Genomic DNA, 13,420 nt, shown 5'->3' with positions numbered 1-13,420 from the left:
GGCCACCAGGCTCCAGGTGAGACACCAGGAAGCACTTCCGGAGAGTTAGGGTCTGGGGACCGGATCTGATAGCCCTGGGAGGGACCTGAATGGGCCGCGGGTTCGGCCGCTTCCGACGTTCGAGGACAGCTGGCCACCGGGGGCGCCAGAAGGCGGCCGGCGCTCTAGCCCGCCCGCGTGCTCTATGGCCGCCGCGTCTCCGGGTTGCGCCGCCCGGGCCGGAGCGCTGCCCCAGCCCCGCCGTGGAGGAGTCCTGCAGTTCTTCGGCGTTCTGACGCCCCCAGGACCCAAGGGCGCGGGTGCGGACGCCAGCCTGTCCAACCCTGGCCCAGCCCCAGAGCCATGCCGCTCCGTGACCCCTGACCCCATCCCGACCGGACCGGACCCCCCTCGGAAGCACCCTGCCCCCACTCTGACTGGAACCTCTCATGCCGCCCCGGCCGGCCTTGAACCCAGACCCAGCCACTAGAGCTTGGGCCCCAGCCCCCGCCCCAGCGCCCCGCCTCCTCGCCATGCGTGGGAAGCTGCTGCCGCTGGCCGGCCTTTACCTGGTGCAGGGCCTGCCCTATGGGCTGCAGTCGGGGCTGCTGCCCGTGCTGCTGCGGGCCCGCGGCCTCTCCCTGACACGCGTGGGACTGGCCAAGGCGCTGTACGCACCGTGGCTGTTCAAGCTTGTGTGGGCCCCGCTGGTGGACACTCGGGGCTCCCCAAGGGCCTGGCTGACGCTCAGCACAGCTGCTCTGGGCCTGGTGTGTGGGCTGCTGGCATCCCACCCTCCTGCCACAGCTGGTCAGGCCGGGCTGCCTGTCACGGTGGCGGGGCTGCTTCTGCTGCTGAATCTGGCTGCAGCTGTGCAGGATGTGGCCCTGGACATGCTGGCTGTGCGGCTCCTGGAGCCCGCAGAGCTGGGACCTGGCAACACTGTGCAGGTGGTCGCGTACAAGCTGGGGGCGGTGCTGGCTGGGGGTGGGCTGCTGGCCTTGGTGCCCACCCTCTCCTGGCCCCTGCTCTTTCTGCTCCTGGCTGCCACTTATTGGTTGGCTGCTGCCTTGACCTGGGTGGCACCAGCCCTGCGACAGCTTCCCCCACCTCTGCCCTCAGAACACCCCCGACACACCCTGCACCTTGGGCAGGACTTGCTGGCCGTGCCTGGGACCCTGTGGACAGTGGGCTTCGTGCTCACCTACAAGCTGGGTGAGTCAGGCACAGCAGGGGTGGGCCCACAGGAGCCCCGGAACTCACCTGCAGGGCTGCCTTTCCTCTTTGGGGTCTGACCTGAAGTCTGGAGCCCAGCCCGGCCCTCTGCAGGTCCAGCTCCAGCCACACTCCCTTGAGCCTCTCTGAGCTGCTTCACGCTGACCCTGAGCGTCGTCGAAGCCCAGCCCCAGCTGTCTCCTGGCATCTGTGGCCCAGAAAAAGGCAGGGCTGGGGGAGCATGACTGAGGCCCAGGCGGAGGTGTGCCAGCCACCCCTACTGACTCTCTCCACAGGTGAGCAGGGCACCAGCGCCCTGTTCCCACTGCTCTTGTTGGACTGCGGCATCTCTACCCCAGAGCTGGGGCTGTGGAATGGTGTGGGCGCTGTGGCCTGCTCCATTGCCGGCTCATCCCTGGGTGGGGCCCTCCTGGCCAGGCGCCGGTGAGCCCCCCTCAGCCTGCCCCACCCACCTCTCTCCCCTTCCTTCCCCACACCCTCTGACCTGCCCCATCACCCCACCCCAGGCAGCCACTGCCCCTGTTGAAGTCAGCGCTTCAGTTCCGTCTGGGTGGCCTGGCCTGCCAGACTGCCCTGCTCTTTCACCTGGACAGCCCTGGGGCCAGCCTGGCCCCCAGCGCAGTCCTGAGAGGTGAGGGGTGGGCCACAGGGGGGAGGAGCTTGGAGTCCTGGGCCCTGCTGACCTCAGCCCTCCCAGGGGCAGCCCTGCTGAGCCTGTGTCTGCAGCACTTCCTGGGGGGCCTGGTCACAACCGCCACCTTCACCCTGATGATGCGCTGCAGCCAGCTGGCACCAAGTGCCCTGCAGGTGAGGGGGTGTGGCTGCAACACCAGGGGCTGCAGGACTGGAGTCCAAGCAGGTCCCGACGTGATCCCCCCCGCCCCCACCCCGCAGGCCACACACTACAGTCTCCTGGCCACTCTGGAGCTGCTGGGGAAGCTGCTGATGGGCACGCTGGCTGGAGCCCTGGCTGACAGCCTGGGGCCACGTCTCTGCTTCTTTGTCTTCCTCGCTCTCTCGGCCGCACCCATGCAGTACCTGGGCCTTGCACCCAACACCCTGGCCTGAACTGGGTGGCCAGACTTATCAATAAAGTGGAGCGTGCCTTTGGACTGTGTCTGGGATGAGTGACATGCAAGGCTGTCCTCAGGCTGGGGGTTGTCCGCGGTGGAAGAAGTGTTCCTGAAAATGACTCGAGCATCTTTTATTCTGCGCTTTGGGGCCTCCTTGCCCCCACGCTACTGATGGTGGCCTTTGTCCAGAGTGGTTGGTCGCTGTCCTGACCACTGATATCTGTGCCCATCTTTGCCTTGAGGACCTGCTGCACCTGACACCCCCCATGCTGTGGCCACGCAGCCCCTGCTCAGGCCCGTGTCTGTGACGTGGGGGAACTGGGTCCTTCCGCGGCAGGGTGGTCAGCAGCCCCACAGCAGGATCTCCTCTGTGGCCAGGTGCACGAGGGCATGGAAGCTCAGGTGCAGGTACTTTCTCCAGAAGCGCTGGTCCCGCCCGTACACCTGGGCCGGATAGCAGGGGCTTCCTGCAGTGGGAGGAGACGCGGCTCTGAGGACTCTGGCCAGGTCTGCCCCCAGCCCCCACCTTGCTCAGGGCTGGGCCTCCTAGCTCCGCACCGATGCCGTGGAAGACCCGGGCCACGGCCCTGCCCGAGAACCGCTGCTCTGGCCACGAGGACAGGAGGTGGCGGATGTCCCGGCGGATCTGGTCCTCCCAGTCCTGGAGCTGCCGGTGGGGACACGTGGCACGTTACTCCGCAGTGGTCGGCGAGGGGCGGGAGGCAGGTGTGTGCCTGCAGCTGGGGGTGCGTCCCCTCTGTAACTCCTCTCCCCCCCGCCTCCCCGGAGGCCCCGACACTCACCCTGGCCTGTCCTGGCTCAGGGTCCTCCTCGGTCTCCACGCCCCCCGGTGCTTCTAACTCTTCCTCGAAGTAGTGGCTGAGCAGGGCCTTGAGCCTGACGCTGCGTGCCTCATCGGGCTGCTCCAGACACGGCCCGCAGCTGGGGAAGGCCACGCTGGGGTGGCGAGAGCCTATCAGAGCGGCCCGCCTTGGGGAGGATGGGGTGACCCAGGCCCTGCCCACCCTCTCCTGCACCTGTGAAAAGCCCGGAAGGTGCGGTGCAGACGGGCCAGGGCTTCTCGCTCACGGGCCTGCACGCGGCCATGCAGGAAGTCACAGATCTGGTCCTTCTCCTGGGCTGTCAGGTCTCCGGGGCTGTGCAGGTGGAAGGCCAGCTCCCTGAACTCCACCAGCACCCCCGTGCCCCGAGGCACACCTGCCAGATAGGGTGTCAGAAACTGGCAGAAAGGCGGCAAACAGGCGGCAAGCAGGGCTGGGGGCGGGCGCACCTGTCCCAGGCTCTGGATCCCACCGCAGCTGGTGGAGAGCCCGCCGCATGGGGGCCAGCTCCCAGCCCATAGAGTCTGCCAGCTCGACCACGTCCAGCTCCACAGAACTGCTTCCCCCACCTGTCTTCTTGGGGCACTGCCGGGCCAAACACACAGCCAGGGGGGGACACCTGTACCAGGGGAAGGGACATGTGACTGGCAGCCCTGGTTCTCTGTCCCTGTTCTGAGCCAGGGGTGGGATGTACGCTCACCTGCGGGCCAGGGCCTGGAGCTGGGTGGGGCCCCCGGGGCAGCGCAGGTGGCAGCAGGCATAGGTGGGCGCCAGCAGCTTCAGCCAACGCTGTGGGTGCAGCTCAAGGTAGCACAGCAGAGTCTCGATGGCTGGAGGCAGAGCAGGGCTCAGAAGATGCGGGGATGCTGGGGTGTCCCCCCACCCCCACCTCTCACGCTCCCTGCTCCTCACCCTCCTCGGGCATATCCAGGGCTTGCACGGTTGGCTGCACCGGGAGCGCCCGCTTGTGGCCCGGGCACCGGGTTGTGTGCTCGAGGCCGGGATGGTCAGCATCCTGGGGAGATGTAGCCACAAGGACCCTGCCCGAGTGCCTTTCCCCGCTCTCGTCTCCCTGCTGCTCTGGGGGCTGCCAAGTGCAAGCACAGGGCGGGAACACGCGCTGCACCAGCCTCTTCACGGCGAGGAAGTCGATGACGTTGGCGTGAACGTGTCTGCGCAGCTCCCACAGATCCTCACCCTGCAGCAGGGCAGCATGAACGCGGGGCCGCAGCGGGGGGCGGGGCTGGGGGCGCGGTGGTGGGACGGGTACCCACCTGGGGCCGGAGGAAGACGTGGCAGTGTGCAGGCAGCCCGTCACGCCCAGCCCGGCCCACAGCCTGCACGTAGCTCTCAAAGCTCGGGGGCAACCCCAGGTGCAGCACGGCCCGCACGTCTGGCCGGTCCAGCCCCATCCCGAAGGCCACCGTGGCCACCACCACCCGCAGCCGGCCCTCCATGAAGGCCCGTTGCACCCGCCGCCGCTCCCGGCCGCCCATGCCGGCATGGTAGGCTTCAGCCACAGCCTCCGGGGCTCGGCCTGCAGGGAAGACCCACGATGGTCAGGTGGGGCATGTGTCCGGGGCCCATCTGTGGGGTGCAGGCCTGCCTCCACCTCACCTCGGGATCCTGGGGCCCGGGCCTCACGCAGGCAGGTGCGCAGCAGGGCAGAGACACGCTCCGTGTCCTCTCGTCTGTTACAGTAGACGATGACAGAGTCCAGGGCACGGAAACGATCACTCTGCAGCAGCGTCACCAGAGCCTGGAGAGGACAAGGGTCAGCACGAGCAGTCGGAAGGCAGGGCCTCTGCTTGGCCCACGTGTGCGTGCTTACCTGGTCTGGGTCCCTGTCCGAAGACACAGAGAGGTGCAGATTGGCAGGGATGGTGCCCGGCCCCCTGAGGATAGACTCTTCGGCCACGCCCAGGTGCCGGGCCACGTCAAGGGCAGTGCTGCGCGTGGCCGTGGCTGTGAGACCCAGGAAGCAGCCAATACCCATGCATTCCCGCAACACCTGTGTGGAGAGGAGTGGTGAGATGCCCAACCTTCCTTGGTCTGCTCACGTAGCACCCCACCCCACCGCCCCCGCCCCAAAACTTACCTGGCAGACACGCAGGTAGCAGGGCCGGAAGTTGTGGGACCACTGGGAGAGGCAGTGGGCCTCATCGATGCAGGCAAAGGCAACCAGTGGCAGCTGAGTGAGGAGGGCAGCACCCCCCGCCCCAACCAGCGCCTCTGGCGACAGCATCAGCACTTGCACCTGGGCTGACCGAACCTGAGGATGATGGCAAGGTCAGGAGCACCGCCAAGGCGTCTGCCTGCTGCCTCTGCCGGTCTCGCCCTGCGAGGACGCCTTACCTTCTGCAGGGCAGAGTCCCGCTGCTTCTTGGTCATCCCCGAGTGGATGCAGACCGCCTTCAGGCCTGGGGGCAAGCCGGAAACCTGCAGGTACAGGAGCACAGCCTGTCACAGGCCACCAGCCCTGGCCCTTCCCCACGTGCCTCTTAGAATGGTTTGGCCTGACAACTACTGCTGTGTCCCCTGCAGGATCTCTGGGAGAAAAACCCAGACCCTGGGTCCTACGACTAAGGGTTCAGAGCCACGTGTGGGCTTTGACTCAGGAGCACTGGAGACAGGTCCCAGTGGGGATGCCCCGCCCCCGAGCTGCTCCTCTTGTGGGTGGGCCCGGGTCTAGCCAGCTGTGTCCCTGCTGCCTTTGGGCCACTGCCAGCTTATGGACAGAGCTGAGAATGGCCTGCGACTTGCCACTCGGGGGTGGGGGTGGGGCAAGAAGCAGCAGCCCAAGTGGGTCAACAGAGCCATGGGTACCAGTTCTTGCCTTCTGCACCTACCCAAGGACCCTGTCCACCAACCTGGTTGTCCATGAGCGACATGAGAGGAGAGACGACCAATGTGAGGCAGGGGCTTCGCCGGAAGTAGAGCAGTGCAGGGAGCTGGTAGCACAGGGACTTACCAGCCCCTGTGGGCAGCACCAGCAGCGTGGACATACCTGGGTGTTACAGAGGGTCAAGAGCACAGCTCTGCGGCCCAGCCTCAGTCCCACCACGCCCCCTGCCGGCCACACTCACCAGACAGGATCCGCATGACCACACGCTCCTGCAAAGGGTAGAAGGCTTGGTGCCCCAGCTGCTCCAGGGCCTGAAACACCTCAGCTGGCGTGTCTGTGGACACAGGTATCAGTCAGCATGGCCCCGAGTCGCCCCCACCCCCCAGTCAAGGCTCTGGAGCTGGTAGGCGTCTACTCACCTACCACCTGCCCCAAAGGCCCTGGCGGATAGAGTGGTGGCACAAGAGGCGGACAAGGAGCCTTGGGCACAGACTGCCCTGTGGGCACCAGCAGCTCAGGCCCTGCAGGCTCTGTGTGTTCTTCACCTGCCGAGAGCAGATAAGATAGGGTAGGACAGGAGCTCCGGACTGGTCTGGGGTCACTCTGGCAAGAAAGCCACTTGCTACAACCTCTCCTCCACCTCTTTGCTCACCAGAGAGTTGGCGGCAGGCAGTGCCCATTCTCTGGGATACTTCCTTGAACGTGGCCCGGGTCTGTGTGCCACCCTCATCCTTGCCACCCTCCTTCTGAGGGGCCAAGGTAAGTTCTGGACCAGGGGCAGGAGTTAGGAGGGCCTTTTACTTGAGCCAGAGCCGCCTCCCCAAAGAGCACAACAACCCCTACAAGCAGCGCTGGCCCAAGCCACCCCCCAAGGCAGAGGCCTCACCTGGCTGAGGGCACTGGGATGCCCAGTGACTGAACTGCCCACACGGGGAGCAGGAATCCTGGGCTGTGGTTCTGGGCTGACCACCCCCAAAACACTCTCTTTTTTTCTGCCACTTCTGCTTCCATACCTAGTGGGGACACAAATGAGACTCACAGAGCAAGAAGCAAGGCAGGTGAGCGGGAGCATCTGGCGCCAGCTTCCCACCTGCTTGCGGAGGAGCCTGCCCCTTGAGGCCGGGCCCCGCGCGTAGCGTTTCTGCTTCATGTTGAGCCGCACATAGTTCCCCCTGTCGCGGACAGCAAGTCTAGAAGAGACGCACAGGTCAACTGCACCCACAGCCCTCCCCACCATGGCGCGACTGAGGGCAGCGCTGCTGGGGGGCTAGGGCAGTGATACCTGGGGGCTGGGGGCTTGCTGGGGGGCTGTGCCTGCACAGGCTGCTCTGGACAGTCTTCTGCAGGCGCTGCAGCGCCAGCTCCCGCAGGCAGCGGTCCTGCTCGGTCACTGTCCTGCTGGGTCTGTGCAGGGCTTCCCTCCAGCTCCCCACTCCATCTCCGCTTCTTGCCTTGACGGGTACCAGGCTGGGAGTTCCCTGCACTGATACCAGCTGCTGGGAGGGTTGGAGCCTCTGGGCCCTGTAAAGGCGCCTCTGGGCCCTGTAAAGGCACCTCAGGGCCAGCGCTGGGACCGAGGACAGATGCAACACCTGGAGTAAGAAGCTGGGACTCCTCTGTACCCAGGCAAGGCTGGCAGGCCCTGGGAACCCCCAGAAAATCTGGGGTCCCGTTGTGACACCGCTGCAGCCAGCCTAGATCTAGGGAGCCCAGCCGCAGGCTCAGGGATGCCCTCAGCTGCTGGGGCCGGCCTGGCCTCAGCTGGGGCCTGGGAGGCTGGGGGGGCACCTCACTGACTTCTTCTGGAGAGATGGTGGCAGCTCCTGTGCCTGGTGGCCCTGGGGAAGGCATCTTGGAGGAGGATCTTCGTGTAAGCCGGGGTATTCGGCCCAGGGCTGGCCCGGCCTGGGAGGGAGAGATAAGCAAGCAGGAACTCAGGCCCTTGGGGGTGCTGCAAACTCTGAAACCTGCTGGAGGCCCCACCTGTAACAGCTGGGCGACGTGAGAAACTTAAGGCTGGGACATAAAAGAAGTCGAGAGTAGAAGCTGACCCTGAGCTCTCCTGGAGAGCTGCGCCCTGGGAAATGCTGGAGTTGTGTGTGTGCGCGTGAATACGTGTGAAAGACTTAACAGAGTTGGGTGTCTGCTGACCCTGCTCCTGGGCCAAGAGTAGCTCTAGACACCGGCTGGACGCACTGCCTGCCCGACCCTCACCTGCAAACTGCCCTTTAGATTGGCCTTAAGCCTCTTCCCGTAGTCCTGCACAGATCCCTGAGAGCTGAGCCTGGATGGAGGATGGGGGCTCTGGGTCGCAGCCCGATTCAGGTGGGGCCCCCAGCAGCTGGGCTCCAGCATCTGCAGGAAGAGACGGTAGAGATCTAGGCCGCGGAAAAACTGGCGTAGCGGGGGGACAGAAGTGTCTCCAGCCCCGGAGACCTGGGGGCGGGGGCTGTCCTTCCTCCACCCTGTCAGCCCGCCCCCTGAGTTCTTCGCCCCACAGAGCCTGGGTCACGACTCCTCCTGGATCCGGCATACAGGAAGTTGACCGACAGGCTGGGATGTCGAGCCCGGGTACCTCCTCGGCCGCCGCCGCGGGAACCGACTGCTCCGAGCCGTGAGGCCCGAGACCGCCGGCCTGACCCAGTGCCTCCTTCAGGGTGCGGTACTCCCGGTAGAGCGCTGAGGGCGGGGCCGGAGGGGGGTCGGTGTTCAGGAGGCAGGGCTCGGCTGGGCGTGGCGGTGGAGGCCGCCCGCCCCCTGCCCGCGTCCCCGGCCGCTCCCTCCGCCCCGCGCCCGCTCGCTCACCGCGGGTCTCCTCGGGCGCCGCTTCCACGTCCTCCTGTAAAGGGAGCGCGTCAGCCGGATGCCGCTCCCTCAGCTCCCCGCCCACGGGCAGCCCGCACCTGGCCCGGCAACCGCCCGCTCCGCCGCCGAAACGCGCACTCCCACGCCTGCAGCCGCTCCCACACAACACGCAGCCGCTCCATGGTCGCCTCGCTCTGCGCCCGGCGCCCCAGGAATCTCCCGCCAGGAGGGCGACGCCGGCCGCCAGCCACTGGGGGCGCTCGGCGGGGTTGGAGGCGGGGCGACGCGGAGGCCGCCGGGCCGGGGCAGCCAATCGCGGGGCCATGGGGTGGCAGCCAATGGGGGGCGTTAACGTCATCGCGGCGCGCGGCGGCGCTGGGCGGGGCGCGACGTGCGGCGAGGCGGGGCCGGCGGCGGTGGCGGCGGCATCTGCGGGCCCGGTGAGCGCAGGCTGCCGGCCGGGGACAGAGCGTGGCTGCGTGTGTCCCCGTTTCTGCCTGGCCGCACGAGGCCGGTGCGGGCGCTCGGGACGGCGCCGCCCGGGAGGCGGGGGCGGGAGCCCAGGGGGTGCGGCTGCGGGGAGGGGAGGACCCGGAGCACGGTGCCGGGCTGAGCGGCCTCGGGTCCCAGGAGGCGACGCACAGGCTTCGAGGGGCAGACCCCGCCCGGAAGGCGGAGGGCGTCGGATTTAGAGCCTCCCGCGGCTCGAGGCTTGGAGGAGCCGGGCAGGGGCGTCTTCAGGGAAACGGCGGAGCCGCGGGCCGGTGGGGGGCGGCGGCCACCACACAGAGGCTCCTTCCGCGGTGACCACACTGGCTGCTTTCGTTTCCTCTCGTGACAGGTGCTTGGTTGGTCTGTCCTGTCACAGCGAGGTATGAATCGTCCTCGCGAGATTTGTCCACAGGCAGAGCGAGGCCGAGGGTTGACGTCCCGGGCTTCTCAGGAACCAGTGTCCTAAGGACTTGTGTGTGAGGTCCGCAAGAGCAGGGGCTCTGGGGCCAGGCTGCCACCATTCCCGAGCTCATCACCCAGGCTGTGACCTCTATTGGGCAAGGCCTAGGTCTTAGTTGTCTAACCTGTTTTCAGGGAGATGACCCAGAGGCAGTTTTGAGAATGAGGTGCCTGGCGGGCGCACAGTAAGTCAGCAGCAGAGCTGACACCCAGGTACCCTGTGCTCTCAGGCACCTCCTTTGTGCTCCTTGTCAGCTTGGACGTCCCTTTGGCAGCTGCCTCTACCCACCTGAGCAAAGGCCCGTAGTGTGGGGCCTCTGAATCCCATGGGTTTGAGACTTGGTCTCTTTTAACATGGTTCTCCAGGGAAGAGAGAGACGTTTACACAGGTAGCGAGGATCTCGATGGGTGAGGCATTCTTTCTGTAAATCTCCAGGGATCTGTGTGTCTGATAATGCTCCCAGAAAACAGTAGTTAGAACTGGGGCTCGTGTTGAGAGCTTGGGTTACTCAGGCCCTTTGGACTCAGAGTTGTCTGGGTTCTGCTCCTTTCTACTTGCCTTGCTGTTTATTAAACTGCATCTGTACTTCCAACTCTTCTTTGCTGTGCTGCACAGAATCCAAGGGCGGCCTCCCAAGGCTTCTGAGGAGGCTGGGAGAGGGTCCTGTGATGCAGCTTCCAGCCTCCTGGTAGTATCCCATCTCTCTAGTGCTTGGGGGATAGGGGGGCTTTGTTTTTGCTTACTTTTAAGGAAGGGGAGAAGAACAGATCTCTGATAAGTGGCTTTGTGATTTGGGAGGCCCGGAATACAGATGGTGGGCCCCGCAGGGTAACAGCCATCAAACGCACACCCAGGCGAGCTGGTCATCTCTGGTGCCATGCTGTTTATGTGCTGCTCGATGGCTTTGTCTCCCTAGGGAGGCCTCTGTGCTTCTGGAGGGCGGGGACTGGGGGTGGCCTCGTTCTCCTTTTCACTACCCTTAGTCTAAGGCAAAGCACCTAGCACTTGCTCTTTGGTGCCATGGTTCTCCACTCTGTGCCGAGCACCATGCTGAGCTTTCCCACTACCAGTGCGTGGAGGGGGTGGGGGCCTGGGGCCTGTCCTCCCTACTGAAGGGCCCTTCCCTGCAGGTGGCCTCCTGCCCGGCCCAGCACCATGCACACCCTTGTGTTCCTGAGCACACGGCAGGTGCTCCAGTGCCAGTCAGCTGCCTGCCAGGCCCTGCCCCTGCTGCCACGAGAGCTCTTCCCCTTGCTCTTCAAAGTGGCCTTCATGGACAAGAAGACCGTTGTGCTGCGCGAGCTGGTGCACACGTGGCCCTTTCCACTGCTTAGCTTCCAGCAGCTGCTGCAGGAGTGTGCCCACTGCAGCCGGGCCCTGCTGCAGGAGCGGCCTAGCACAGAGAGCATGCAAGCCGTGATCCTGGGGCTGACTGCCCGGCTCCACACCCCGGAGACTGAGGCTGGCACACAGCCCCTCGGCAGGTATGGGCTCACTGGAGGGGCCCTCGGGCCTGGGGGGTGCAGAGAGGGTCCCCCAAGAGGGTCCAGGCTGGTGCAAGAGCACAATGCAGGAACAGGCATGTTGCTCCTGTCCTAAGGTGGCTGGGAGTGGGTGTGGGCTGTGTCCCCTTGTCTCCTGCCTCAGTCCACCCGTGCTCCCAGGAAGCACACGCTGCGGGTGCTGGACATGACGGGCCTTCTGGATGACGGCGTGGAGCAGGACCCGGGCACCATGAGCATGTGGGACTGCACAGCAGCGGTGGCCCGCACGTGCATCGCACAGCAGCAGGGCGGGGCTGCAGAGCCCGGCCTGGCCCCCGTTCCTGTGGAGGTGCGTGTGGACCTGCGGGTGAACCGGGCCTCTTACGCATTCTTGCGGGAGGCGCTCCGTAGCAGCGCGGACAGTCCACTGCGGCTCTGCTGCCGGGACCTGCGGGCTGAGGACCTGCCCATGCGCAATACCGTGGCCCTGCTGCAGCTTCTGGATGCGGGCTGCCTGCGCCGCGTGGACCTGCGCTTCAACAACTTGGGCCTGCGAGGCCTGTCCGTCATCATCCCACACGTGGCCCGCTTCCAGCACCTGGCCAGCCTGCGGTTACACTATGTGCACGGGGACTCTCGGCAGCCCTCTGTGGACGGCGAGGACAACTTCCGTTACTTCCTGGCCCAGATGGGCCGCTTCACCTGTTTGCGGGAGCTCAGCATGGGCTCCTCTCTTCTCTCGGGGCGGCTGGACCAGCTGCTCAGGTGAGCAGGCCCTGCTATTGCCCTGCCCTTCCCTTCCCCTCCAGGAGGCCTTCCCCTGGCCCAGCCTATTTGTGACCCCTTGTGTCCTCCGCAGCACCCTGCAGAGCCCCCTGGAGAGCCTGGAGCTGGCCTTCTGTGCCCTGCTGCCTGAGGACCTGCGCTTCCTGGCACGGAGCCCCCATGCTATCCACCTCAAGAAGCTGGACCTGAGTGGCAATGACCTGTCCGGCAGCCAGCTGGAGCCCTTCCAGGGTCTGCTGCAGGCAGCAGCAGCGAGGCTGCTGCACCTCGAGCTGACCGAGTGCCAGCTTGCTGATACCCAACTGCTGGCCACACTTCCTGTGCTGACTCGTTGTGCCAGCCTCCGCTACCTCGGCCTCTACGGCAACCCGCTGTCTATGGCGGGCCTCAAGGAGCTCTTGAGGGACTCGGTGGCACAGGCCGAGCTGCGCACGGTGGTGCACCCTTTCCCCGTGGACTGCTATGAGGGCCTGCCCTGGCCACCGCCTGCCTCTGTCCTGCTGGAAGCCTCCATCAATGAGGAGAAGTTTGCCCGCGTGGAGGCCGAGTTGCACCAGTTGCTACTGGCCTCAGGCCGTGCCCACGTGCTCTGGACCACAGACATCTATGGGCGCCTGGCTGCAGACTACTTTAGCCTGTGACCTCCAGGCTGTGGGTGAGAGTTAGGCTGTCCTGGGGTCCAGGGCTACTGGAGATCTCTTGCCCCTTGGATAGTCAGAGCCTTTGGGACCTTGCTGGAGGCCTGACACAAAGGCACTAGTCTCTGATTTCTTTGCTCCTGGGCGCACCTTGAGCATGCCCATGCTTTTTGCAGCACCCTGTGCGGTTTGTCCTGCACCTGCTCCCCTGACTCGCTGACCATCTGTGGGCCTGAGGGCTGGATTCCAGGCCTACATGGCCCTGCCTGGTTAGGCTGCACTCAGCTGCCCTCCGGTGTCCTGGTTCTCTCCTTGGAATGTTCCTGGGATCTGTGAGCTGAAAGAGGATGTTCTCCTTTGGGTCCTCCCCAAGAGCAGACTGCTCTGGGGTGGAAGTTTGGACAGGGGCCTGCTTCAAGGAGGGTTGGGCTCCCAGGCACTTGGGGGCCTCTTAACGTTCTCCTTTCCCTGGCACACAGGAAACTGCCTGTCGGCCGGGTTTGGGGGCCAGAGGGTGTCTTTAAGGTACAAACGTGCAGTATGCTTAGAACTTAAATCTGTGGCTATTTTTTCTGTCGTAACTGGTCAGAGTGAGTTGTCTCCTGCTCTGCTGTCACCCCCAGCCTGGCCACTGGGTGATATGTCTTAACGGCCTGCTGCCCCATCTTTTCTCTGGACATCTCTGCAGTCCGTCGCCCCTCCTCGCAGAGGTTCAGGCTTTTCCTGGGGCGGCGGGGCCCGAGGCGGACCTGCAGAGCTGGAGGTCTGGTGATTTGGGCA

At 65.3% G+C, this 13,420-nt stretch overlaps 3 protein-coding genes across 11 annotated transcripts; 2 read left to right on the top strand and 1 right to left on the bottom strand.

Annotated features, from left to right (window-relative positions):
- Nucleotides 1–22: 22 nt before the first annotated feature.
- MFSD3 (major facilitator superfamily domain containing 3) lies at nucleotides 23–2,327 on the top strand. Of its 3 annotated transcripts, none has more exons than XM_082363732.1 (5): nucleotides 23–1,194; nucleotides 1,491–1,638; nucleotides 1,722–1,846; nucleotides 1,942–2,022; nucleotides 2,110–2,327. In XM_082363732.1, the coding sequence occupies exons 1-5, from the start codon at nucleotides 429–431 to the stop codon at nucleotides 2,187–2,189; spliced, it is 1,200 nt and encodes a 399-aa protein (XP_082219858.1). In that variant the 5' UTR covers nucleotides 23–428; the 3' UTR covers nucleotides 2,190–2,327. The 3 variants fall into 3 exon arrangements, with proteins under 3 accessions (XP_082219858.1, XP_082219857.1, XP_082219856.1); XM_082363731.1 differs by having other exon boundaries at nucleotides 1,913–2,022; XM_082363730.1 differs by having other exon boundaries at nucleotides 1,722–2,022.
- A 77-nt stretch (nucleotides 2,328–2,404) lies between these two features.
- RECQL4 (RecQ like helicase 4) lies at nucleotides 2,405–9,153 on the bottom strand. Its single transcript, XM_082363691.1, is given in 21 exon segments — nucleotides 2,405–2,755; nucleotides 2,847–2,955; nucleotides 3,092–3,245; nucleotides 3,326–3,506; nucleotides 3,580–3,749; nucleotides 3,831–3,960; nucleotides 4,043–4,328; nucleotides 4,405–4,667; nucleotides 4,748–4,889; nucleotides 4,962–5,141; nucleotides 5,229–5,402; nucleotides 5,486–5,569; nucleotides 6,001–6,137; nucleotides 6,217–6,309; nucleotides 6,395–6,520; nucleotides 6,862–6,988; nucleotides 7,066–7,239; nucleotides 7,242–7,880; nucleotides 8,190–8,330; nucleotides 8,551–8,654; nucleotides 8,781–9,153. Coding segments are annotated over 21 exon segments (3,897 nt in total). The 5' UTR covers nucleotides 9,139–9,153; the 3' UTR covers nucleotides 2,405–2,630.
- Nucleotides 9,154–9,168: 15 nt separating this feature from the next.
- LRRC14 (leucine rich repeat containing 14) lies at nucleotides 9,169–13,217 on the top strand. 7 transcript variants are annotated; one of them, XM_082363721.1, is made up of 5 exons: nucleotides 9,202–9,220; nucleotides 9,867–9,944; nucleotides 10,863–11,216; nucleotides 11,397–11,981; nucleotides 12,076–13,217. In XM_082363721.1, exons 3-5 carry the CDS (start codon nucleotides 10,888–10,890, stop codon nucleotides 12,641–12,643), a joined length of 1,482 nt encoding a protein of 493 aa, XP_082219847.1. In that variant the 5' UTR covers nucleotides 9,202–9,220; nucleotides 9,867–9,944; nucleotides 10,863–10,887; the 3' UTR covers nucleotides 12,644–13,217. The 7 variants fall into 7 exon arrangements, with proteins under 7 accessions (XP_082219843.1, XP_082219847.1, XP_082219848.1 ...); XM_082363722.1 differs by lacking the exon at nucleotides 9,202–9,220 and adding an exon at nucleotides 9,316–9,652; XM_082363719.1 differs by lacking the exon at nucleotides 9,202–9,220 and adding an exon at nucleotides 9,316–9,753.
- Nucleotides 13,218–13,420: the final 203 nt, after the last annotated feature.

The sequence above is a fragment of the Balaenoptera borealis genome, assembly GCF_965194805.1.
Source record: "Balaenoptera borealis genome assembly, chromosome: 17".
Classification (NCBI taxonomy): Eukaryota; Metazoa; Chordata; class Mammalia; order Artiodactyla; family Balaenopteridae; genus Balaenoptera; species Balaenoptera borealis.
Note: the sequence above shows the minus strand (reverse complement) of the source record. Positions and strands in the feature narration are given on the sequence as shown.

Excerpts from the sequence above, each read along its gene's own strand:
- MFSD3 (XM_082363730.1), top strand. The coding sequence starts at position 429 with ATGCCGCCCCGGCCGGCCTTGAACCCAGACCCAGCCACTAGAGCTTGG. Across the intron at positions 1,639-1,721 it reads GCCCTCCTGGCCAGGCGCCG|GCAGCCACTGCCCCTGTTGA; the intron begins GTGAGCCCCCCT and ends ACCCCACCCCAG. Across the intron at positions 2,023-2,109 it reads TGGCACCAAGTGCCCTGCAG|GCCACACACTACAGTCTCCT; the intron begins GTGAGGGGGTGT and ends CCCACCCCGCAG.
- LRRC14 (XM_082363717.1), top strand. The coding sequence starts at position 10,888 with ATGCACACCCTTGTGTTCCTGAGCACACGGCAGGTGCTCCAGTGCCAG. Across the intron at positions 11,217-11,396 it reads GGCACACAGCCCCTCGGCAG|GAAGCACACGCTGCGGGTGC; the intron begins GTATGGGCTCAC and ends CCGTGCTCCCAG. Across the intron at positions 11,982-12,075 it reads CGGCTGGACCAGCTGCTCAG|CACCCTGCAGAGCCCCCTGG; the intron begins GTGAGCAGGCCC and ends TGTCCTCCGCAG.